The sequence below is a fragment of the Lutjanus erythropterus genome, chromosome 17 (genome assembly GCF_056507025.1).
Source record: "Lutjanus erythropterus isolate fLutEry1 chromosome 17, fLutEry1.hap2, whole genome shotgun sequence".
NCBI classification, from domain to species: Eukaryota; Metazoa; Chordata; class Actinopteri; order Lutjaniformes; family Lutjanidae; genus Lutjanus; species Lutjanus erythropterus.
The window spans coordinates 11,207,626-11,232,082 of NC_139333.1; the positions used below are offsets into that span (position 1 = coordinate 11,207,626).

At 40.2% G+C, this 24,457-nt stretch overlaps 1 protein-coding gene across 1 annotated transcript in view; it reads right to left on the reverse strand.

Annotated features, from left to right (window-relative positions):
- Positions 1–103: 103 nt before the first annotated feature.
- The window catches only part of LOC146311782 (cytohesin-3), a 39,486-nt gene continuing 15,132 nt past the window's right edge, over positions 104–24,457 (reverse strand). The window contains exons 2-13 of the mRNA XM_084740534.1: positions 22,102–22,184; positions 21,697–21,761; positions 20,388–20,454; positions 20,109–20,227; positions 16,781–16,861; positions 16,571–16,683; positions 13,592–13,740; positions 13,297–13,408; positions 7,196–7,272; positions 4,137–4,208; positions 3,847–4,001; positions 104–889 (exon numbers count right to left, since the gene is read on the reverse strand). Of these exons, the coding sequence (XP_084596660.1) occupies positions 817–889; positions 3,847–4,001; positions 4,137–4,208; positions 7,196–7,272; positions 13,297–13,408; positions 13,592–13,740; positions 16,571–16,683; positions 16,781–16,861; positions 20,109–20,227; positions 20,388–20,454; positions 21,697–21,761; positions 22,102–22,184 (1,166 nt within the window). The 3' untranslated portion in view covers positions 104–816. The remainder of the gene's footprint in view (positions 890–3,846; positions 4,002–4,136; positions 4,209–7,195; positions 7,273–13,296; positions 13,409–13,591; positions 13,741–16,570; positions 16,684–16,780; positions 16,862–20,108; positions 20,228–20,387; positions 20,455–21,696; positions 21,762–22,101; positions 22,185–24,457) is intronic.

Here is a 24,457-nt window from a genome sequence, read left to right on the forward strand (position 1 = left end):
CCTCATACAGCCCCACTTCAAATAATCCCAACTATCCCTTTAAGTATCATTCCTCAGTTTCTTTGCCTTCAAAGAAGAAATAAGGGAGCTTACTTCAAATGAAAAAGTATGAGCCTAAATTTCATTTTCTAGAATAAATCAGTGTTTGCATATACAGAAACAGTCACTTGAGGGCTTAAAATCAGACCAGCTGATTTCTGAGCTTGAGGCTTTCTCCAGGTACAGGATACTACAGTACAAAACATTGTTGGTGTTGGCAGTTGTCGAAGGACATGTGAGGTGAAGATAATAAAACATCGACTGGCAGCTGGTCTTGCTGGTAGACAGCTGGCAATCAACCAGGCGAGCCATTCTGGATGATAGGAATGCCATATTACGAGGATGGATGTTCTGGTTTCAAATCCTCACACTGCACGTGCAGCACAGTAGATTTAATTCCTTATGTGTCCAGCAGAGGGCAGTCTCGTCACAGCCATGCTATGCAAAGATTTCCTCCTGGCTCGTCCTCATCCTAGTCCTCTTGTCACCATCCAGTTTAGTAAAGATTCTCTCTTCGCTATACAGTCTCACACGTGAGTGTTGAAAGTCTGTGCCAGATTAAATAAAACCTTCACATCAACAGAGAACTGAGGTGCAGACAATCTTCAGGTGTCCCACCTGTGTCTGCTGCTTGTCCTCCAGCCCTGAAAGAACAAATGGAAGGCCTTCACGACCCCCATAACACACACACACACACACACACGCATACACACACACAAGGACTCTGCTGGTCACAGACACGGTGGCGATTCAGGTGTGGGTGAAGGTGGACAGTCATCATTTCTTATTGGCTATCCTCCGCTTCCTGGTCGCCAGCATGTCATAGAAAGGATCCCTGCTGATGCTCGCTCTGTGGGAAGAGAACAAAAAGGAACCGATCAATTATCAACTGTTTTTCAAATATGTTGCTATAGTGACAAGACAAACGATAACACGATTGATTTGTGATGTTTAGGTTATTCCAAGACTATGTTAGGATAAGATACAGTAATTTCAGTAATACTGTACTAGCATGACCTTAATCTGTCTTGTCTGTATCAGTCAGTGCATCTTACCCAAAATATGTCATGTCTGCAATGCACTCTGGGGGATCTAGAAATAAGCCTGTTTGCTTTGATTCTGAGTGATCAACACCTAAAGCTGACATTTACAGCGATTTGTTACACCTCTGAAACCTGTTCTTCAATCAAACTCCACTTGCTCTGCTATAAATAGCTCAGCAACAGCACACCAAACAACAAAATGCACCCAGTAATGCAACAAAAATGTTGTCAACGAGTCAGTTTAAAGCTGTCTCACAGGAGAAAGATGTCAAACAAAATTTAGTGCAACAGCAAGTGTGACAGCTTATTAACTTCCAGCCCTAGATATTTTTGTAGGAACTGGAAATCGCTGATCACCACAAAACTATTTTTCTTTTTAAACTACCAAATATGAAAAAGGGAGGATAAAGGAAAATTTTGGGCTTTGATCACAGGAAATCATTCACATCTGTTTTCAGCAGCAAACCACCATTTTATTCCTTTAATGCTGCAGTCTATTAGCTGACTTAAGGGAGGAGGAAGTAAGCTTTTAAGTTAATATGTTGAACATGTTAGCAAACAATTGACTATTTATACACCCAATAGAGCTAAAGCAACATAATCATTCATCTTGAGTAATCTTTCTCTGCATTTGATAAATGTAAGTCCAATAATCAGCTTCCTTTTAGCTGCATTTTGGCCTCTACCAACTCCCGAGGGAAATATGTAGCTCTTTAGTGGCTAAATGCTATGCTAATGCTAGCTATTTGCTAGGTTTGCCTGTAATACTGTGTTGGGGAAGCAGCATACAGTGAGTTTGTCAGAGAGAATTTTCAGGCAAAAACAACACTATGAGAGGACTCAGAGTGAACCAAAATATTAAAATGATGTGCCATAAAATCAAAACAATTAACTGAAAGACCCCAAACCTTTACTGAGGAGGATAGATGAGTCAGGTGATTATTTTACTACTACTTTACGTACTGTTGGGTAGTTTAATCTACAGCAACACATTATATTCTGCACGATCATCTGTGAAAAAGTCATACCTCATGAAAAATCTAACTCAAAATCACCAAATTTGGAGACAAATGATCTTCACTGGACAGGAATTGTATGAAAAATTGAACTGAAGCTGTCAGACAATAGTAGTGGAGTAAAAAGAGATGTACTGAAGAAGGGTAAAGTTGCAAAAAATTGAAGTACTCAAGTAAAGTACATGATTCCACCACTGCTGACACACACAGGACGGGAATAAGACTGAGTAACTCGCTGCTTTCCGAGCAGCAGAACAATTGCCACGCTGAGGCCACCAGTCTTACGCACGTATGTGCACAGAACAGTTACCACAAGAGCCATTTCCAGCCTTGCAGATGAGTCAGGTGGACAGTGTGGAATGTGGATACAGTGTGTGTGTGTGTGTGTGTGTTCATATGTGTGTGTGAATCTGCTGACCACAGGACAGTCTGCCGCCCCAGCAGCTGAGTCAAATGAGAGTGTGTTTGAAGCAGCACGGCTCTGTCCTGCTGAGTCCAACCTGTGAGCTTCATCGTTCCAACAGGATGAGATTCGCGCAACAACATGCAACTGGACTAAAACACTGAGGCCGGGTTGCACCAACGAGGATTCACTATTTAATCATGGCTTAACTATCTTAAAATTAAGCAAGATTACATTTGAAACTGCTAACATTTTGTTAAGCAAAAAAGAAGAGCTTACTAGGTCCCACAAGTACTCAAATTTATTTTTTATTGAGGCCTACTGATTTTAATTTTAGTGAGCAAGCATCTCCACATTCTGATTTCAGATTACATCAGTAAATCTGAATTTACTAAACAAAAATTAGTTTTTACTTGTGCAACAGAGCTTTTGATTTAATATTTTACTGAACTTAAAATTTGAAATCTGGGTTTACACATTTTAAACCAAGTTTACCCAGCCTGGTTCACACTTGTGCTTTTACTCTAGAAGCACTCAGTCAGGGTCCTGCTTTAAGAGTGTGAAATGAGTAATACGCATTGTGTCATGTGACGGTCAATTGACTAAATCTCCCAAACCAAGAAAAATGACTGCCTCTCTCCTCTTTCCAATCACTTTAACTGCACATGAAGCAGCCTCACAGGAGCAAGATTTCCAGTAACTTGGCCGAAGAACCCATCACTTTCATTAATGGATACACATATGTCAATCCTAAGTGGTTTTTTAATATTATTAGAGCATGGAAGCATTGCGTAATATGATTTCTGCCACGATATTGATCATATTTGTCGGTGAAGATGCAGCTGAGAGGATGATAACCAGTGAGCTGATCAATTACTCACCGGGTCCAATTTACGGCTGCACCTCCTCTCTCCTGGCTGGTTAACAAGGCAGCAGTTGGATATGACAGATCAGGTGTAAAGGCTGGATGAGTAGGTGTGTGTGTGTGTGTCTAAGTGTGTGCGCCTGTTTGTCTTTGCTTGCTGAGCTCTAATCAAAAGGGAAGTGAGCTTATCCAGCAGAGCAGAAATCACACTGAGTGTTATCTGTGTGGAAGTGTGAGAAACACAGTCACATTTAGTCACCAGCGTGTGTGTGTGTGTGTATATTTGTGCTGGTCTGCACATTTCTGATTAAGCTCACAGCTCTGTGTGTGTGTGTGTGTGTGTGTGTGTGTGTGTGTGTGTGTGTGTCGGGGTCTCACAGTCAAGGTCAGACATGAGAAAGTGCCACATGGGAGCTCGACCAGCGTTGGCTAAGTGCCCTTTCAGTGTAAATGGATCCACACTAACACGACGTCTCTTACTTGATGGATTTGATCCACTCCTCCTTCTCCTCCGGCGTGGGGGCCGATATCCTGTACACTACGTGGTTGCCCTCGACGACCCGTCCGTCCGCCTCTGTCTTGCAGGCCTTGATCACCTGACCTTTGTGGTTGGGGTTGTAAAGCTCGAAGCAGTTCTGTGGAGACATCAGGAGGAAAAAAGAAAAAATAAGTTGTATTCTGTGTTTTGACAAAGTTTATGTTCTGAATGAATTTAAAAGCGATGAAGATGGATTCAGAGGGATAACGCAAAGTCTGGAGTTGCTTCTTACAGGTTTCCTGGGCTCATCCACCTCTCGGATACTGAGGTTCTCCAGAGGGATAATCCCACGAGGCTCTTTATCCTGGAAACACACATACAAAGACATCACTTAGCACCAACACGTTCAAATGAAATCAGTGTGTAAGGAGGGCACAGTGACATCATGAAAAAAAGATCCAGCCCGGATAATTTCATGCATTCACTGAAGAAACTGACTTTTGCTTCGTTGTGTCCAAAAAGTTTGTTGACATCGTGAAGTAGCATGGGATCATGGGAGTTTTTGTCTTTATTGTTAAACCAGAAATCTCTTTCTAGCAGAAATCTTACTATTTTAACCCAAACTATGATTCTTTTCCCCCAAAACCTACCCAGGAAGGGCTTTCTGGCACTTCTCCCAAAAAATAAGCAACCACCTCTTGATCGTACCACTGCTATTGTTATTCTCAAAATGAAGTCCACATTTCCCATAAACCCCGTCACCAACAAGGCATTTGCTTCTTCAGTGAAAGATCTTCCTCTGCACTTAAAAGAATTAACTTATTTGAAAGATGGTGAACACGGTAAACATTGCACTTGCTAAATAGCAGCATGTTAGCATCATCACCATGAGCCTGTTAGCATGCAGATGTTAGCATGTAGCTCAAATAAACACTGTCTCTAAGTACAGACTCATAGACCTGCTAGCATGGCTACAGGCTCTCAGGATAAGGTTTAAGTAAAAGCATTATAGGACAAGCAGAATATTGGTTTCCATTATCATTTGGTATTAAAGTGTGTTGGAAATTTTACATCTCATTTCACACGGTCAATATTTAACAATCTTTCCTTAAACTGCTCTCTTTTTCTGCGGCAAGGAAGAAGATTGGGACCAAGAATAAGAAACAAATTAAAGAAGTTGAAATAGCCTAATGTTTCAACTTTATTCTAAACATTTCAACTTTTCCCCCAATATAAAGATCAATTTCAATGATTTGTAACAGTCACTAATTAGAAAATAAAAAATCTAATGTCATCAAGTTGATGCAGTAACGTTTTTTTGATGCTATATGCAGCACCTTTAATTTGCACTGCAGCAAAGCTCAGTATTTTAACTGCCCTCTGAACATACTGAGCCTGACAGAATCAAAGTAAAAATCAAGGTGGTGATAACAGCACACTGGAGGTTTTTATTAATTCTGGTCACGTAGGGGACAGCACCCGAGGGAGACGTAACCCTACACCCTCCATCCTCCAACGACTGCTACTCTGTCTGCAGGGCCAGATGTGAGGGGTGTGTGTGTGTGTGAGTGTGTTGGGGGAGACCTTGAGGAACAGCCCCGTGTCCTGCTTGTCATCTTCCTACTAATGAGGGGGCACAGCGGGGGGAGGAAATGCCCTGGGACAGCTGCTCGCAGCTGGCTGTGTGTGTGCTTTTTAAAGTGTGTGTGTGTGCCCGCACTGCGGTGTGCATGTGTGTGTGTGTGTCTTTTGGGGGGCATAGTTCTCAGAAAGGGGGATGCTGGGGTAAAGCATGGGGTGACAGGCACTGGGTTGGGGGGAGGCACTTGGCTTACAGCTTAGCAGGGCCAGATGTGTGCTGTAGACATTGCAGATGTTTCCCATGATGCTTCATGTTAATTGCTGGAGTGAGGTTCATTTAGGTCAAAGGGGCTGCATCTGTTAAAGAGGCAGAGCTGGAAGGCAAAGACCTCTGCCTTTAACTCTGTGTGAGCGTGTGTGTGTTAAACTGTGTGTGTGTGTGAGAGAGAGACACAGATTGCATGTATCTTTAATGACTCCATTTTACTTACAGTCCTGTCACCCTTTATCCATCTATACTACATTTACACATCAGCTATTTCATACACGTAGCTAGACTACCAACACTGTATTAAATATTTCAAAATGTAAAACTATATTGATTAAAATTCTTAAAGAAATGTTAAGACATTTTGGGAAATATGTTTATTATGCTTTCTTGCTGAGAGTTACATGAGAATATTGATAGCACTCTTGTGTCCGTACGCTATTTGTGACTTCATTGAGTCTTGTCATCACCATGAGTTGGCTAGGCAACCAGTGGATTCTCCAAATAGTGCAGAATATAACTGTCCATAAAATCACCAGTTATTGTTTTTACAGAACAAATTCACTATAATGCTGAGCAATTCTCTTAAGGGGATAATTTGGATTATTTGAAGTCAGGTTGTATGAGGTATTTATCAGTAGTCACTGTATTAGCTACAGTAGATGTCGGTCAACACACGCCCAGTTTGAAGAAGAGAGGCGTTCCAGACGGGGTCAGTATTTTAGTTATAAAAGAGCCACCTGAAAATATCTGTTTAAGTATAGGCTTTATTTAGAATGTTTTTAACTGATTTACTTTGCCGTCAGACAGTCCTTTCTGACTGGAAATTGTTGTTATGTAAATCAAATACTGCCCTCTCCAAACCAACCAAACTCCATAGGTGGAATCAGTAATTTTACCTTACAGGACGCAGGATTTACTGGTCAGTTGCTGCCTTGTTCTGTTGGTTTGTTAATGTTATTGTTTGACTTCTGTGTTTTAAAAGGATAGTTTGGATTCACAGAAGTCACACAAACACAAACAAACCAACAGATCGTTGCAGTGGTAGACCAGCAACTGTTGTGTTCTGCGAGGTAAAATTAGTGATTTCGCCTATGAAGTTTGGTTGCTATGGAGAGTGATATTTGATTTCCCTTCAGTTTCCCATCATAAAAAAAGGCTGTGAAAATATTCTAAATATAGCATACGTGTAAACTGATATATTTTATGTGAACCTTTTTTAACTGGTTAAAATACCTTCTTAGCATCTGTGCTGGTACTGCTGCTGGGTGTAATGGATATGCACCGTATACAAGCCCACTCAAAATAATCACAACTTCCCCTCTTAGATCAGCTCCACTCAAATATGCCCTTTTGTGTTGGTAACCTGCTGATAAATATTTGTGTTCTATGCATTCTGGTAAACAACAGAAGAACCCAGTTTGAGTTTCAACGCAGGTGTCATGTGCATGTGATACAGTCCGTCTTGATACACATGAGCTCGCATCAATCTGCCGACTTACTGTTGTGTATTCAAAGTAATAGAGGCAGTTGTCGGTCAGAATGAACCACCGTCTCTTCCACGTCTTCACCCTGCCGCCTGCGGAGAGAAAACACACAACGTTTGAGTTCAAACCGGAGAGGTGACGGTGTTTGTGCATGTAGAGCCTAACCTGGAGGAGACCTCAGCTCCACGTGCCACATCTGGTTCTGATCATCAGCTCTCTGCATTATTAGGCTCAATCAGAGGCTGGGTACTCCCTGCAGCACCCCCCCCCCCAGTCTCAAGAGACTGATGCCTGAGGGCTCTGCAGGCAAGCGTAGGAAAAGGGGGCTTGTAAAAACTGTTTCCAGACATGTACACACTGCATACATGTGACAACTACAGCAGGAGTGAGCATGATTAAACATTTGAATGTAGGAATAATATAAGAATATCTCCTTATAAGAGGCACAATCTCTCCATCTGCCTCCATCGTCAGATAAGAGTAGATTATTGGGATTATTGGATTTTCTGTTAATTACACCATCAGTGATGCAATGAGTATTTTACCTATGTAATCAAAAGAACATAATGTGGCTGATGTCAATGTACAGTCTGCAATATGCGCCCCATAATAACATGTTTGCTGACTTTACAGAATGAGCATGAAGCAGCCGTTACTGATGTAATCAATATGTAATGTTCACTTGACCCAGATTTTCATTCTATACTGTCAGCTAGAGTAAAACCCAACATCTATATTATGTATGAGACATGTTTACTCTCAGATGCACCCGCTGCATTTTACTCACTACAACAGGCAATGCAATAAGCATGTAAAATAAAGCCTTATTATTGGGTGAAAATAAAATATAAGTTTTACTCTGCAACAGTCAAACCAGATGGCAGTCTAGATGGTTGTTTATCCCCCTTAGCCATATGTTTAATTTTATCCGACATTTGTTATGGATTTCTGTGGCAGGACCTCCCAGGTCTGCATGTTTCCAATTCAAATTTGTCATTCATTTGTTTGTTTACTGACACTCTGGAGATGGAGTCTAAATAAATGTGGAATGGCTCAAAATTTGTGGGGGTCAAAAGGCTTACTCAGTTACTCAGTTGTCATGATTTGTATTTATGAGCTGGATAAAAATGTTTCCAATAAGTGCAATTTAGTCCAAAGTTTATTTTGTCCTCGCGCGCAGAATAGCCAAAATACTGCACACAAAGCCTGGAATTTCATCATTTAAGGGTCAGGGACACTTGGCCTCTGGTGTTGTCAATTCTTTGAGGGCTAAATGCCAGGGCAGCAAGGACATCAAATAAAAAATGATTTTAAGTTCATGGAAATAATGTAATGAATTTAACTTAATATTTTTTTTCCTTATTTGTCAATATTAAGTTCAATATAATGACACCACACCAAATAATGTGCAATATATAATGAGGGAGTACCACATAATAAGGAGAAACTTTCTCCAAACAAATTTAATAAATTAAATCATAATGACAAAGTCTCTCATTGTTTTGAGATACTACCACATGTTTTGAGATACTGACTACATTTTGAAATAAGTCATTATTTTAATAAAGTTTCTCATTATAATGATTACAGGATCTTTTTTTTTTTAAAATCATATTGGCAGTAACAGGCTCCAAGAGAGAAAGACACAATGAATCAAAGAAAGTTTATATCACTTTAACACTTCTGCCCATATTCAAATGCTGCCTTTCTTGTGCTCGTTCTGAGCGCTCGGTCTCTGCTGCGGGTCATCATACTTAAATAGCCCAGTGGTTTTCCAGCAGTTCAGGCTCAAAATCTAACCCACCACTAGTTTCATGTGCGCAGTGTTTCACTTTATGTTGCCCAATCGGAATATCAACAAAAGTACAGTACAGTAAAGAGGCAGAGGAGAAAACAGCAAAATCAGCTGGGGCAGTGCAAGCGGGGCATCAAAGTCACTGTGACTGCAGGGTGTATAAGTTTTTTGCAGGGCATGAGGCCACACTGACCTGTCGCTAATGTAATCTAAAGATTAAGGCAGGTTTCAGTAGCGAACAACGCAATTTGCACCTGGGGTGGAAGAGCCAATGTAGCTATTTGGCAGAGACAAACATTGATGGTTTCCTAAACCTAACCAAGTTAGTTTTGTTTTCTAAACCAAGATAGAGCTAGAGCAAGATATAATAATAAAAAAAAATCTGAAAAGAGGCCAGATATAAATAGCTAAAGAGCTGTCCAGGTCCAAATAGACACAAATCTAATTATCTAATATTAATTAGATGGTGTGTTTTGACCATTTTCAACATAAAAACACAACCAGCAGAGGTGCTGGCTTCTTAAATATACTACAGGAGCGTCTAAATAACTGAATTTAATGACATGCTGTTCACGCTGGATGATGATGGAGTCAGGCATAGCAGCAGGCTCAGTCCTGGTTAATAGTGTAGCATAATGAGAGCTTATGGAGCTTCACAGCCTCATAGCGGTGCAGCTATATGTCATATTCAACCACCTGACAGGCCGGCAGAGCTTCATATAAGTTAAAAACAATCTTCTCTCATTAAGCAGGGAGGCCTCTGATGGAGCTAAAATTAGCATGGAATTCACTAATGGGAAAAATTGGACCTAAAATGATGTGGCAAGTGCAGCTGGTGGGATTGAGAGCAACAGAGAAAGAGAGAGAGATCTTTAGAGGACAAGGAGAAGCAGCATTGTGGGGTACAGTGAGGCCTGTAGGACAGGGACGGAGGGGGGAGAATGAAAATAGGCTTTATTTCACTGTATGACCAGCCACGCAGTGGTAGGTACGCATTCCCGCAGCGCAGACTCAAGCAGCCCATTCACTAAAGCTCGAGCATGACTGTGTGTTCTGGCAGATAGCTACACAGGAGCTGTATGACACACAGGGCAGTCTCTAATGGTACAGAACGTGAACTGACCTGTTCAGCTGACCCTACGAGGAGGCAAACACCATTTCTGTCAGAGCAATGCACGTTAGCGTTACTTTGGGGGAAAAAACCAAAGCATGCCAAAGTTTTGTGACAAAAGATTGTTGACTTGCTTTTAAATTTGCTTGCTGAGAGTTAGTGGAGATTGATACCACTATCCTATCTGTGTAATAAATATGAAGGTAATATTAAAGTTAGCTACTTGGTTAGCTTAGCATAGCACAAAGACTGGAAACGGAAGAAAGTAGCACATTATAACTGAACCAACCTTCCTGTACTTAGATAAGCTATGTGCTAGGCTATGTTGAAAACAAAAACAAATTATTATTTTAAAAGAAGTTGGACACCTGCAAAAGTTATATATATATTCACATCTTAAGTTAGCTAATCCTAGCAAAACACTAGCTAACTGGGTAGTTAATCTACAGCAATCATTAGCTCGCAAATTATCTAGTCCTCTGCTAACCATAGCCAACTTAAGATCTGAATATATGCTGCTTTAACAGGAAAAGGTGAAAGTTAACTAAGCTACCAAGTTAACTCAACTGTTATGGGAGCACAGAGTAAAAAGGGGTGGGACTTGAGGAGGGTCGAGTGGTGAGCTGCCGGCAAGCATATTTTCTTACCTTTGGCTGGAGTCAGGCTCACGGTTTCCTGCAATATCCAGTAACTGTGCTAAGCTAAATTAAATATCTGTTTGCAGTACCTTCATATTTACTGACAGACATGTGAGTGCTATAAATCTCTCAGCAAAAAAATGAAATAAGCTCAGTTTAATCTCCAGTAAAATTGAAAACTGCATGCACTGCAGCTACAGTACAGAATGTAAAATAGTAATGTTCGCTTACATTTTTACTTCAAAACAAAGGGCTTTGAATACTTTAGCTAATGTGGATTTGCCTGATCACTAATGATTTTAATCTGCCATTATATAGACTAAAGCACTTTATTTTCTTCTGGCTCTGACACACATGGCTTTTCCTTCTTTATCCAGTAGTCATGGGGTGTTTTGTGAAAAGTACACAGTTATGTTTTATGCTAAGGCTTCTTAGGATAAAGCTCTGCATGCGCACCAACTGAGACGAGCCCTGAGCGTCAGCCAGCCTCCTCCAGAGCCACAAGAGAAATGCAGCCAACCCCCATGCAGAATGAGAGAGATCACTGACCTCCGGCTTGCCTTGCCTTTGAACGACATAACCCATCACCTCACGATGCTGTTCTTATTTGCCAAATAACAGCTCTGATACAATAAGCCAATTAAATGAGGCGGCTAGCATGTTCAGGGGCCTGGTCGGTGTGCTACGGAGATAATGGCAGCCAATGCCAGTATGAGGGCACTCTGTGATGAACCGGGAGTGTTACCTACCTCCTAATACAGAGATTTAAGAAGGAACAGCCATCACAGAACAGAATGAAAGAACAGAACAAAAGGTGAAAGGGTGAAAGGTTAGAGAGACGGAGTGAAGGAACAAAAAACACAGAAGGATTTTGAGAGAGACAACGAGCACAAAAATCACCATGCCAGAGAGCCGGAGAGAGCTCTGCATGCTTTAAGTGAGAGGAGAGGAAGGAGAGCAGAGACAATACAAGACAAAACAAAGAGGTCACGAGATGAAGGACGAAGAGAGAAAAGACAATTTGCAGTTGCATCACAGATCTCCTAGCAACCTTATCTAGCACCATCATGAAGGGGGGGCAGTTTTTGGGCAAAAATTGGGTTGCATGGGAAGAAATAATGAGCCATTTATTTTTGCAGGGCTATTCAAGTCTGGTGAGGTCAAGATTTTCCATATTTCACTACCTGCGACTATGACTGCAAAAACTATTGCCTGTTACTTGAGAAGAGTCAGCTCTGTTAACATGAACGACTTTGTTAGCTAGCCAATTAGCCAGCAGAGGTCTGAGCAAGTCGTTTTCAGACTGGGAAAATTTTTAAATTTAAAATTACATCATGTGTCTTACATTCACTCAATATTTGACTGTGCTGTGCCCAGTGTTAAGGCAAGCCATTCCCATTGTTCTGATGGCCAAATGGTGTGCACTAGTGTCCCAGTGAATATTCATGTTAAGTCCAAGTATGTCCAAGTATGCTGAAACAGTTTGAAGCTTTGTGATTTTGTTCCAGACTTGCTCCTGCACCAGTGAAATATTAAAAACACAAAATATTGCTTTACCTGACTTGCTATCAGAGTTAATGTTAATAAATAACTTTTCTTACTAATCTAGGTATGTAGATAGCAATGGTTACAACCTAATATATTACAAATTACATCTGAGCAACAGATTGTTGACGTCAACAGTCAACAACTTGATAAGTCGTGTACCAAAATTCTGCAGACTTGCCAAGTTTTTTTCAACTTGAGGGGGTGTTCATATGAATCCCAGTCAGGAACTAATTCTTCCTATTACTCCGACACCATAAGAATGCAGGATTAGGCACAGCGGTGCTTGGAGCTAAATGTTAACATCAGCATGCAAACATGCTCATAATAACAATGCTAATATGCTGATGTTACGCAGCTGGCTGATATTCGAGACTGAATCACCAGCAAGAAGAGGTAATAAAAACAAAGAACTGCAGGAATTAGCACCTGGTCAAACCAGACAGTGGCAAAGCTAAATTAATTTAAATATTCTCTCAAATCAAGTGGCGCTGCAGGCTTGGTGACAACTTTCACACTCTTTCCCTAATTCTGCTCTCATGACTGAAACTATGCCACATCTCAACATCTGTTTTATGAAGCAATTTATACTCAGGCAGAGCACAGTTTTATCAAAATGGATGGTATGACACCACTATTGATAGCTTTCTTAAGGTTGCAAATTTACTTGGTGAACAAATCCATTGATCACAGCTGTTCCACCAAAATTAAAGTTAATGTTGAAAACTTTTTATAGCTGAAACTGGTGTTAGCATCAGCTCATATCTGTCAGTATATATCTTACATATTTTCTTGTTAAAAAAAAAAGTAGGACTTAATGTCACAGTAACAGAAACAGCTATTTTCAGCCATTGTTGCCCAAGAGCTGTTGACCTCCAACATGGCCACCCATCGTAAAAAACAAACAAACAACACAAACACTCATCAGCAGGGAAATGGAGGACACTGCTCCTCAAACTGGTGTTGAGGCTCTTGTGACACAAATCAACATAATCAAGGTTACTTTTGTGACTCTAAATGCACATACCGAGCTTTAAGAGCCAGCCTTCTCTGTCGGGGTTGAAGAATGTGTGCGTCAGATCATTCCCATCATCCTCTGGGATTTTGAAGGGCTCATTTTTGATGCTGTCATAAAGGTTCTGTGGGCGGGGGAGCAAAAACCATTAATCACAAAGGTAAACAGTGGAGGAAATGCCTGTTTGGTGTGGAGTAGGTGTGACAGAACCATCACAGAGATCATTCATCACACACACACACACACACACACACACACACACACACACACACACACACACACACACACATTACAGAGAAATCCTCACCCTGAGAAGCTCCTCTGGCAGATCTCCTCCTTCATTGATGCCTCTGTTCATGGAGATAAAGCGCTCCACAGGGGGCTTGTCTCTGACGTTGGGGTTATGTAGGCTGGTGTTCAGCATGATGATAGCAAATGACAGCACGTAGCAGGTATCTGAGAGCAACGGTAAGGGAATCAAATAGATTACAAAAGTGTAATAGTCTGCACCATTTATACCTGGTATTAACATGCAATCTGTATTTAGTTATCTATATCTACACTGTATGGGTGCAGTAATTATCACATACAGACTGCATGTCAGAGGGTTGCAGGCTACAAATTACTCATGCAATGCAGCACACATTATAGATGGAACAAGTAATAACAATAACACGAGCTGCCAACCGAGACCAAAAATAGGACTCAATTACCATAACTCTCATAGTTAGTCACTGAATTAGATTTACATTTTACATTAGCCAGGAAACCAAACCATTTTTAGCACGTGTGGTGCAACATTTTCAGGTTTCAGTATATATAACAGAAAGTCATCAGCATATGGTGACATTTTGTGTTCATTTCCATTTCCGTATCGTCCCACACATTTTGCCATGATTATAGATAGAAAAGGGGGTTGGGAAGTGAGCAGTAATTATTTCAAATTTATATTTTCTGTTATAAAAATAAAGTAGAGATGCACCGATTGGCATTTTTTTGGTCGCTTTTGATTTCCATTTTTTAAAAGTCTGACCCGCAGATTTCTGATTTTGCCAGATCTGATTTTCTTTTTAAGATCTATAACTGACACTTGAACTTTTCATTAGAGGGAAATTAAATTGTGTTCATAATTAACAAACCTCCATATCTTGTCCTGAACTATGGTGTAGTGCATGTATATAAATTTGACCAGCATGGAATCTGATCAAGCTGAAAACTGTCTAATTTTGGTCACGGGCCAATCGATGTGTGCATATTTAACTTAGAAGCATTTTTTCAGTGGCTGAGAAAATACTTTTAGCCTCTCCCTGTTTAATAGTGCATTGCTATACTTGAGCGAGCTAGGTTTAATTTATAATAACTTGGAATTTGCACTGAATTTGAAAAATGTGTGTGGTTATGAGTGAGATAAAAAATAAGGATGGGGGCAGGGCTTTAGTCTCTCCACTGCGTGTTAATGTTCAGACACACACGGGCCACTGGCTGCCTGTAAATGAATCATTCATTCCCCTTAGTCTGTCTCCTCTCACTGACACACTTTGGTCCTGGCTGTCCTGCGCTGCCTATTGTCTGCCTGCTAACACGCAGTCTTTATAAAAAATAGAGGAGCTTTACACACAGAGAGTACTATGGGGCAAGAGGTGCTGGCAACTGCCAGAGGAATGTCAGTGTAATCAGAAAATTGATGAGCACGATGAAGCACTGCGAAAAGCGGGCTGCTCATTCTCCTGGTAATTAAAGATCCCTGATGATTTTATTTTGTTTTTATGGTCTAAGTGTGCGGTTACTGTTACACACATGACTCTAAGCTGCTGTTCTGCTCTGTACCCACAACGGTCACACACACAGACATGCATGCCTGGTGTTGCACAGATTGCGCATGAGACACTGACAAAATATTTCATTAATATGTCTGACAGTGTTATAGTTTTGGGAAACGTGACAAGGCCAAAAGCTTATCTGATAACAAGTCATGCCATTTTTGAGGCTTTCATCCTGCATATCATCACTGCCTGTAGAACAAATATCTCTAAAAAAGAACAAAAAACATGGTATTACATTTTATATAACAGCATTTGAATTTGCTAAATCTGTACTTGTGCAGGGAGTTTGTCCCCTGATGAAACAAAATTCCCTCCCTGGGCCAGATGCACCCTCAACAATCTTGTACACAATAGGTTGCGCTATAACGTCTTTAATTATTAAGGACTGTTGTAGTTGTAGGCTTTGTTTATCACAAGACCGTGTATCACTCAGCCAGGTTGAGTCTTCCTGAATAATTGATGTCCCTTGTTTGTTGCTGGTTGTTTACTTTGAATTCATCTCCTGCAGTGAGCTGGGATCTGTAGTTACTGTAATCTGGTTAATCCTCATTGAGCTGCAGTTACAGTAACTCTGAGGGCTTAATGATTGAAATGCATGACAAACAGGCCATCACTCAATGCATCACAGAGCCTCAGGCCGTACTTCTGTTGGCACATTAGGCTAGACTGCTTGGCAGTGCATTGACTTTGTCCAATATATTGGATTTCACACTTTGTTCATGACTTATCACTGATTACCACCACACCAGGGGTACTTATCTCAGGGGGTACTTTCAGTTTCCAGTGGGGCACTTGGAAAGATTAGCTTAACTGATTTAAGAAAAAAATGAAATTATTGTTTGATTAAAAAAAGAGGAAATCTGCATTTAGTCATCTACAAACACTGTCGCAATTGAGATGGCATGAACACTGGAGAAGTCCAAACAGTTAAAAGTAGAAGATAAAAGTTGAACTATGTAAATAATATATAGTTAGCTAAAAGTACTGTCTTAAATGGTTAGCTAAAATTGATAAATTGTTAGCTAAAATTGATAAATGCTAAAAGTAATGTATTACATGTTAGAAAAAACTAATAAATTGTTAGCTAAAAGTAATAGAATAAATGGTCAGATGAAAGTAATAAATGGTTAGGTAAAACTAATGGATTAAAAGGTTAGCTAAAAGTAAAAAAAAATAGCTAGCTAAAAGCATTAAATAGATAGTAAACATAGATGCATAGATAAACATAGCTAAACCATAGCTAAACTCAATTTATTAATCGCTAATCGATACAAAAGGTGGGAATTGTGAGAAAACTGACTTGACTTTTATGTAATTAATATTGTTAAATAGCATCCAGGTTAAAATGGATCATGACAGGTGGTGCTGATGAAGGGGAACTGGACCTCATGTGACAGGGCTCTGGGGGTATGCGAGGTTGGGAACTACTGGTTTATATGATAGAAGCCTCCTTTGTGTCTGACCTGTCGACTGGAAGACTCCGGGGTTGCACTGGCAGTACCGCGAGGCAAACGCCTCCATCATACGATCGATCTTCTGCGCCTCACCTGGCAAACGGAAACTCCACAGGAATTGCCTACAAGTAGAGGGAGATACAAGCGAGTTAGGGTGAACAGGACATAGGGCATCGTAACGTTTTTCGGCTCAATATCTCAGTTAATCATTCTGCTGACCGTAGTGCTTGGACGAGGTTGAGGTCTGCAAATTCATGCAGCTCCACAAAAGCCTGCAGCACCTTGATGTTGAAGTCATCCCTGGTGGAAATAAAGAAAGATGAGAGAAATCAGATTTCCAATATTATTCTGTCTCTAAGCCATTCCTTTCTTTTCAAAGAACAAAAAGATCATCCAGGAGATATCAAAACACCTCAGAGAAGATTTGAGATAACTGTGAACACAATGTGAACCCAGAGGACAGGGTGGAGAAAACCATATTTCCTCCATGAAAGCATTTCTCAACCTGAAATTCCTGTTTCTCAGCATTCCTGTCATGTTTTTGCCCTTATTCATACCGGCCGCTGAGCGTGGAGTCTGGAAGCAATTTAAACAGCTGGCCAGTGCTGAGTATTTCTCCACCCTGAGGGGGGGAAACGGTGCGTTTGACTGATGAAAAACAGCTCAAACTGAACCCACACAGGCTCCTTTTTGTCAGAGGTTTGTTTGGCTGTCGGAGGGCTTTTGGAGGAAAAGTCAACAGCTGCTCTCGGTCTGCGGCCACAGCTTATCTGATCCTGTTTGTTGTACATTGGGGTCTGTGATCCTGGGCCTGTATCGTCTTTGTGTTGTGTATTGTTCAAATGAAACCAGGAATTTTCAGACTTAGGATGTGTGTTTTTTGTGGAAAGGTTGAGAGGAGTACAGAGAGTGTTGGCTTACAAGAAACAAACAACAAACTTTGTATTGCAATAACATTCTTGGATTATTTGGATGATGGCTTGGGGGCTTTTCTTCTCTACAGAGTGATTGTGACTGTAATTTACCCAATACTGGTGTCTGCAGCCAAATAAAATGAATCCTATCTTATGAGGGTTATATATATTACAGCTATAGGTACATTTATTAGAAAGACACCTGAATATGGGCCTCCTGTTTGTAAAAAATGTAATAGAAATTGCATATATATGTGTCTCTCAGTGTGAACAGTGAGTGTATTGTATGTGACAAACAAAGCTAAACTACACAGGAACAATAAAAAGGTCTGGTAGCGTAAATTAGGAGTCAATCACCCACTCAGCCTGCATCCATCTCCCACTATCTATCCTCCTTCTAGCTATTTTTTGTCCTCCACTCCCCTCTCTTCATCTCCCCCTCTGCTCAGCATATAATGATAGGGTCCTGCTCCTTGCATAAGCTCAATTAGTGATAATTACTGCGTGTAAACTCTCAGTCTGTATTTAGTGTGATTTCCACTGGGTAGGTGGCCTCTTTGATGATCCTCCATGAATAAAGCCTATTGCTAACAAGAGGAGTCACCCTCCCTGAGTGTGTGTGTTTCATTGTTTCTGACACTGTTCATCTGTTTACTGATGCACAAGTGGCACCTGCACTCAGGTAAGATAATAGTCTGTAGTTGACAGAAATGGTCAGAAGTAAGTCTCAAGTCATTGCACTCAAATCCCAAGTCAAGACTGACGAGTCCCAAATCCTAAACTTTGACTTTCAAGTCTTTTTGTACATACGTTTCTATTCCAATTGTGAAAACTGTTGAGGTGGAGAAAAAAAACTAAAAAGGTGCATTTATTTTACACAGTTCAGTTTTTAACTTTGCAGGTCAGACATAGGAAATACAATGGTCTGGCTCCACGACACTTTACCTGATGTAAGGCATCTAGTATTTTCAAGTCAAAAGGCTCACGTCATGAGTGAAGTCACGAGTCATCGGTGTTAAAGCCAAAGTCGAGTTGCTAGTCTTTTCTGATTTTGTCAAGATGAGTCTTGAGAATCCAGATCGCTGGTATCTGAAGTGATTTTCTGCATAGAAAGAGCTATTCATTGAATACTTTTATTATTACATGACATTTGTCCATTTTAAAATGTTCTGCATTTAATCAAGATCCTCTTTATAAGACTAAACTTTTGCCAAACAAGAACTTTTTTTTTTTTTGCTTTTTTATGCCAGGAAACAAAATGACATATAACTTGGCTTGTTTTTACAGGGAAAAAATGGGTTTGTAACCAACACAAAGCACCAAAACTGGCTTCACTTGTCTCAGTGTGTGTGGAGTGCAGTCAGCCAAACATACGGATTCATTCATCGCCCCCTTTTATTTTTCTCTCTGACATTTTGTCCTGTGACATTTCTGGTGCTAATCACTCATTGGTGGAGTTGTTTCTGTTCTGCACTTCTCAAAGATCACCTGTCAATCAAAGAGTGCAGCTGTGATGCTTTTCTTCAGACAGCAGGTATCAATACTCATACCAATTACTCAAGTAGAGCCACACTGATAAATAGATTGATATATATCAGCTGATATTGGCTTACTATAAATATATTGGTAACGGTGTTAATTGATGAGAAATTGCAGAGCATTCAAACTTTAAGTGATCCTTCACTCAAAAATATTTATGTACAAAGACTATTGGTTGATATATCAGGATCAGATTTTTGAAAATCTCAAATATGGATGTTGTTATTGGCCTCAGAAATCCAGCATAGGTCAGAACTATACATGACTTCAGCACACACGGGTACTTTGTCCTTGCATCACGCCCCGCCCCTTTTTGGGTGAAAGCAGCCCCTCTAGTTTGACAGTAAATGCAAATCCATATGTCTAATCTAGAAAAAACAAAAAGAAAGGAGGTTTGTCCACGCTCTGTATTTTATTCCCAGCTAGCCTTGAACCGGCCACCCTCCAGAATAAAATACAATTTACTGTTTTTGTTGTTGTTGTTAATCAACTGGAGACAATGAGGAACAAAGTGGACAAACTGTGCTGTATATGTAAAAATAGCACAGATAATTACTTTAAATTACTGTATATTATGTAAATTATGAGCAATTTGGAATCAGGATAGGCATTTCACAAGCTTAAAGAAAACAGTTTTAATTTAAAATAAACTTTCCAAATTAGTTACTTCAAATTAAATACAGAAGAATTACAAATCAAGCTGAGAATAACAAAGCTGTGTTTTTGTGCCCAATAAATTTGAAACACTAAACCTTTGATGTGCTCTCACTTGCAGCTCTGATTCAGCGTAGTTTGTCCCTGTTGGCCCCATGTAGTATGTTTAACTCTGTAATCTCACCATCACATAACACCATCCATCTCACTGCTGCACGACTTCCCTTCCTCTTCATTATCCAGAGGTCTGGACTGAAATGTGAGCAGCTGGACTACCAGCTATATGACAACACACCCACACTGACTCAAGGATTAATGGTGGAGGAGGTCAATCATGTTCTCCCTCTTTAATCAATAAATCCAGCCCATATTTCCCTTCTCTAATCACAGAGGGAGCATGAATCTCATGTAAGGAGGACCTGACGGATGCTCTGTCTCACCGCTCTCCGAGGTAGTCTCCGATGACGGTCTTGTTGAGCCCCTCGCCTTTGTAGAGGAACTGGGCGATGTCTTCGGGGGTGTGCTGGAGGAGGTCGTTCTCCAGCAGGAACTGGATCCCCTGGAGAGGAAAAAGGAGAAAACAGGATGGCCGTTCATCTCAATCGAGGAGGGATAATGGAAAATGACAGGGTTTCATGGCTGAGCATGGATCGCTCTTCACACCAGCTCTGAAAATCACTTCTTTCACTGAGACACTGGAGGCTGTGGTGGTTTACTACCTTCTTTGGATCCATGTTGAATTTCTTTCTGCCCATGGCGATCTGTTTATTTCTCTGGGATGTTTTACTGCAACATGGAAACACAAATGTAGAAATTTAATTAAGTTAATCCACTTTTTTAATGATAAAAACAACACTGAAAACAACTATCACATACTTGGATGTCAAACACAACAATATACTTTATTTATAGTCACAACTGAGAATATTATTTCCTGTCACATCTGTTGTTCCCATTATATGCACTCATGTTTGAGTCTCATCTGAAAAACATATGCCCACACACACTCACACACAGACACACAAACTCTACAAAAAAACATTGTACACAGACTTCAGACGTGTGTGTAATGCAGGTGATACAGTGACAGATGAAAGGACAAAACAGCAGCGCACAATGTTTACGTATGGATAACATGCCTGATTGATTTATATGGGGTACATATGCTGCACAAACTGTCATTGTTTGTTTTATGCAGCTGTTGGATGGGTAATATACACAGTCTTGTCAGGCTGTTGTATACAGGATATTGTATAGATTGGTGCCTTTAGCATTTTGCCAAACAAAAGGTGTAATGAGTCAATATTTTATCTATACAAACAACCAGGTAGATATAGCAACCAGATATTGCTATCATATAAAGTCACATCGTTTCCAGCGAAGTCTCTGTCAGCCTGCGTCATTCAAAACACAAAACGCCTTTGTAATCCGACTGCCTTCAACGTCTCCGACCTACATTAAAATGCAAATTCCAAAACCAACTAAGATAGAGGCAATGAGTCAACTAAGAGCCATTATTCTACTGCTGGCTATTTATAACTGTAAAGTAACAAACAGTGTAAGTGTTATTTAGGGCTGCTCTCTGTATTTTTTTCTGGGAATTTGTGCATTTTAATGACTTGAGGAGCAATTTACATACTACAAATGGATGTTACCCACAGCTGATGCCAAATAGCCTGATGACTTATGTTACTTTTTTACTTAAACTATTGTTATTTACATTATTATTGTTAATTTCATTCTTTGTCTTCAATATCTTTATTGTCAAAAAATGTCATGCCAATACAGCCTATTGAAAATGAAATTTAATTGATTTCTTTAATGACTGATCGTTTTAGATTCACCATTGTAGAGGCTGAATTTATGGCAGAGCTGTTGTATTGGATTGTAATACATTCTACATGTGTGCAACGCAGCACACCTGTACAATCTATATAGTTTTTTTTCAAGCCATTAAGCACTTAAAAATGCTGTATTAGATACATGGAATACACTAACTACATCAGCATTTTGGCTTCAGTGACTTACCTTTCTCCAACACACGTCAGCTGCTCGATCTCCGTCATGACCTCAGCTATCTCAAACTTCAACCTCTGAAAGAAAAGAGCGAGACGTGTCACAGTCGGCTTCTTTCTCAAGTTAAACCTCAAAAAAGGTTAACCGCTTGAAAACGACAATGCATTGTATGCAGTGGAAAATTCGTCTCGTTTTGTGAGCAAACTGGGTGTGCAAAGATGTACTGTGGGTCAATTTGCATTGCTTACAGAATGCAAATAGAACAACAGTGCAGCAAGAGATAGGCTCAGAAATTTTTTGCCTATTTTTTCCAGAATCATATTAAAATTAGTTGCATAAATATAATAAAAGCAAGACATTGAACAGACACTTGAGTTACTGTACATGCTGTACATGATCATATGCAGAAACACACACCTCAATATCATCCAGCAGCTCTCTCTTCCTGCGACGGATGTTTGACAGCTCATCCCTCTCCTCCAGAGACAGATCCTCAGGAACTGAAACACATGATGAAAAGAATAAAACTTAACTCTCATTTGTACACGGCTCACATCGCCATATCACCCGCTCAGCTCACTGCAGATGAGAGAAAGCAGAAAAGAGCCTTAAATCCACTCTAGTACCCACAAGTTCCTCAGGAGTTCACAACCAGAGATGTAAAATCAAAAAGGATTCATCCTCCTCCTCCTCCACATGCAGTTAAGTGACAGGGCTGCTGCGTTGACTGTTTCACCTCGTTCAGCTGGAGCAACACACATCTAGAGCCTGCATGTTCGTCTTAATTAACTAGAGAAAGAGAGGAGGCGAAGGGTCTTAATTATTCCACTTGAAAGTGTTTTGCCCCCTCCCTCCTTCTCCACTTGGCTCAGGGGGAAATTCTATTAATAAAACCAATCCAGATTAAGTTTTCCTTCATTAAATGTGAATTTGGTAATTTAACACGGCCCACGACCCTGATTCCCAGGCCGTGAGGGTTTCAGAGCTCAGGGCAAAAAACAAGCACGAGGGGAGGATGACTTGCTTTCTGTTTGGGGGGTTTCCTCCCCCCTCTTCTCCACTCTTTCTGTCTCAATCTTGTTTTTCAATCTTTTATCCCACTCCTCTCTTTCTCTCCATTTCATTCTCACTGACGCACACTTTCTTTCTCAATTTTTTCCATCTTTCTGAAGAGCAGAGAGCCTGTGCAATCTCGCTTCATTACGCCAGCTTAGAGGCAGAAAAACGTAAACCTCTCAACAGGAAAATGGCACATCTAATATCACAGCGGCAGCTTTGTGCCTACATGTTGCTAAAGGAGATGCGCACACACACATATATATATATATATAAAAAACATCACTTGTTATTTTCCCTCACAGGCGGGAAGCAGCGCCCGCTTTTAATTCAACAGCTTGTAAAAGAGTTGCGTTCAGGGGAGCCAAGTATTGTTATAGATGGTATTCACATAAACACAAGAGACAAAAAGCGCTTCCTAACCTAGTTGTGTAATCCTGAAGCAGCGTGATGAGGGTCAGGTAAACAGCGGCAGAAACAGCTGAGGGATTTCCTTTGTGGACCACGTTTTTAATAGACAAGAGAGGGAAGCAAATGCACAATGTCTGTAGTATGAAGTATGGAAATAAAGTTGTTAATTAGTGTTGCTAACCTCCGGCATCCTCACAGCACTTACGCAATACAACTGTGAGCACTCTGAATGTAGCTCTGAAGCCAATTAGTGCTCTTAAAAAGTTTTACACATTTCTTTAATGTTCTACTAGAGGAATGTTTTCTAAATGTTTGGCCTAAGGGGGCAAATTGCTTACATCTGTCCATCTAATCTTAAACACAACTAAAGTTAACCTGAGAGATGCATTTTTATGATGGATTTTAAGGATTAAAATTTAAAGCAATGGTTCGACATTTTAGAAAAAGCTAAAATTTAGTTAGCTAAGAATGTTGACACCACACTAATATCTGTCAGGTAAATTCAGCCAGCTCTTTAGCTTAGCTTAGCTTAGCAGAAAGACTGGAAAAGGGGAGACCGCTAGCAAAAAACAAATAAACAAATAAATAAACAAAAGAAAAAAAACAGCACATCAGAGCCAGGCAAGCTGTTTTTCCCCGCTTTCAGTCTTAATGCTAAGCTAACAGTCAGTCTACTGACTGCAGCTACATACAGTATTTTACAGAGCCATTAAAGTGGGATCAATCGTTCAGCAAAAAAGAAATGCGAAACAATTCACTGGGTATCAAAATGAAACATCAAAATGTCTGACTAAGATTTAACCAGTCAGATTTTGACAAAGCCTGAGGGGTTGATGCAATTTAATTCTGTATTTTGCTGGTTACCCTGAGGAGAAACTGCAATCAAAGGTCAACATATCTACTTTAAAAGGTCATTACTACCACTATGTTGTTCCAAGTTTGATGTGATTACACATCTTGGCACTAGAAGGCCTGAGGAAGTACATCATTTTTCAGTTCATTCATGAACTGGCATGACAGAGCTCACACAAAAATGATTATATTATCTTGAATTAGATTTTTTTACGGCCTTGTTACTTTGGATACCTTAGTGTACTGTTTGAAACATGGTTTTGAAAAAGTATTATCGAATGAAAACTTCTGACAGCCTCATTGCAGACCTAATTTTAGGATTATTCTTTGTCTTTTTGAATATGTTGCTCAGAGGAAGACGATGTGCCAGCAACAGGCAGCTCCATGTCAACCATTTGCCTGAGGCCATGCATTAGCTAATGGAGATATCCACTACCTACATGCATGATTACAA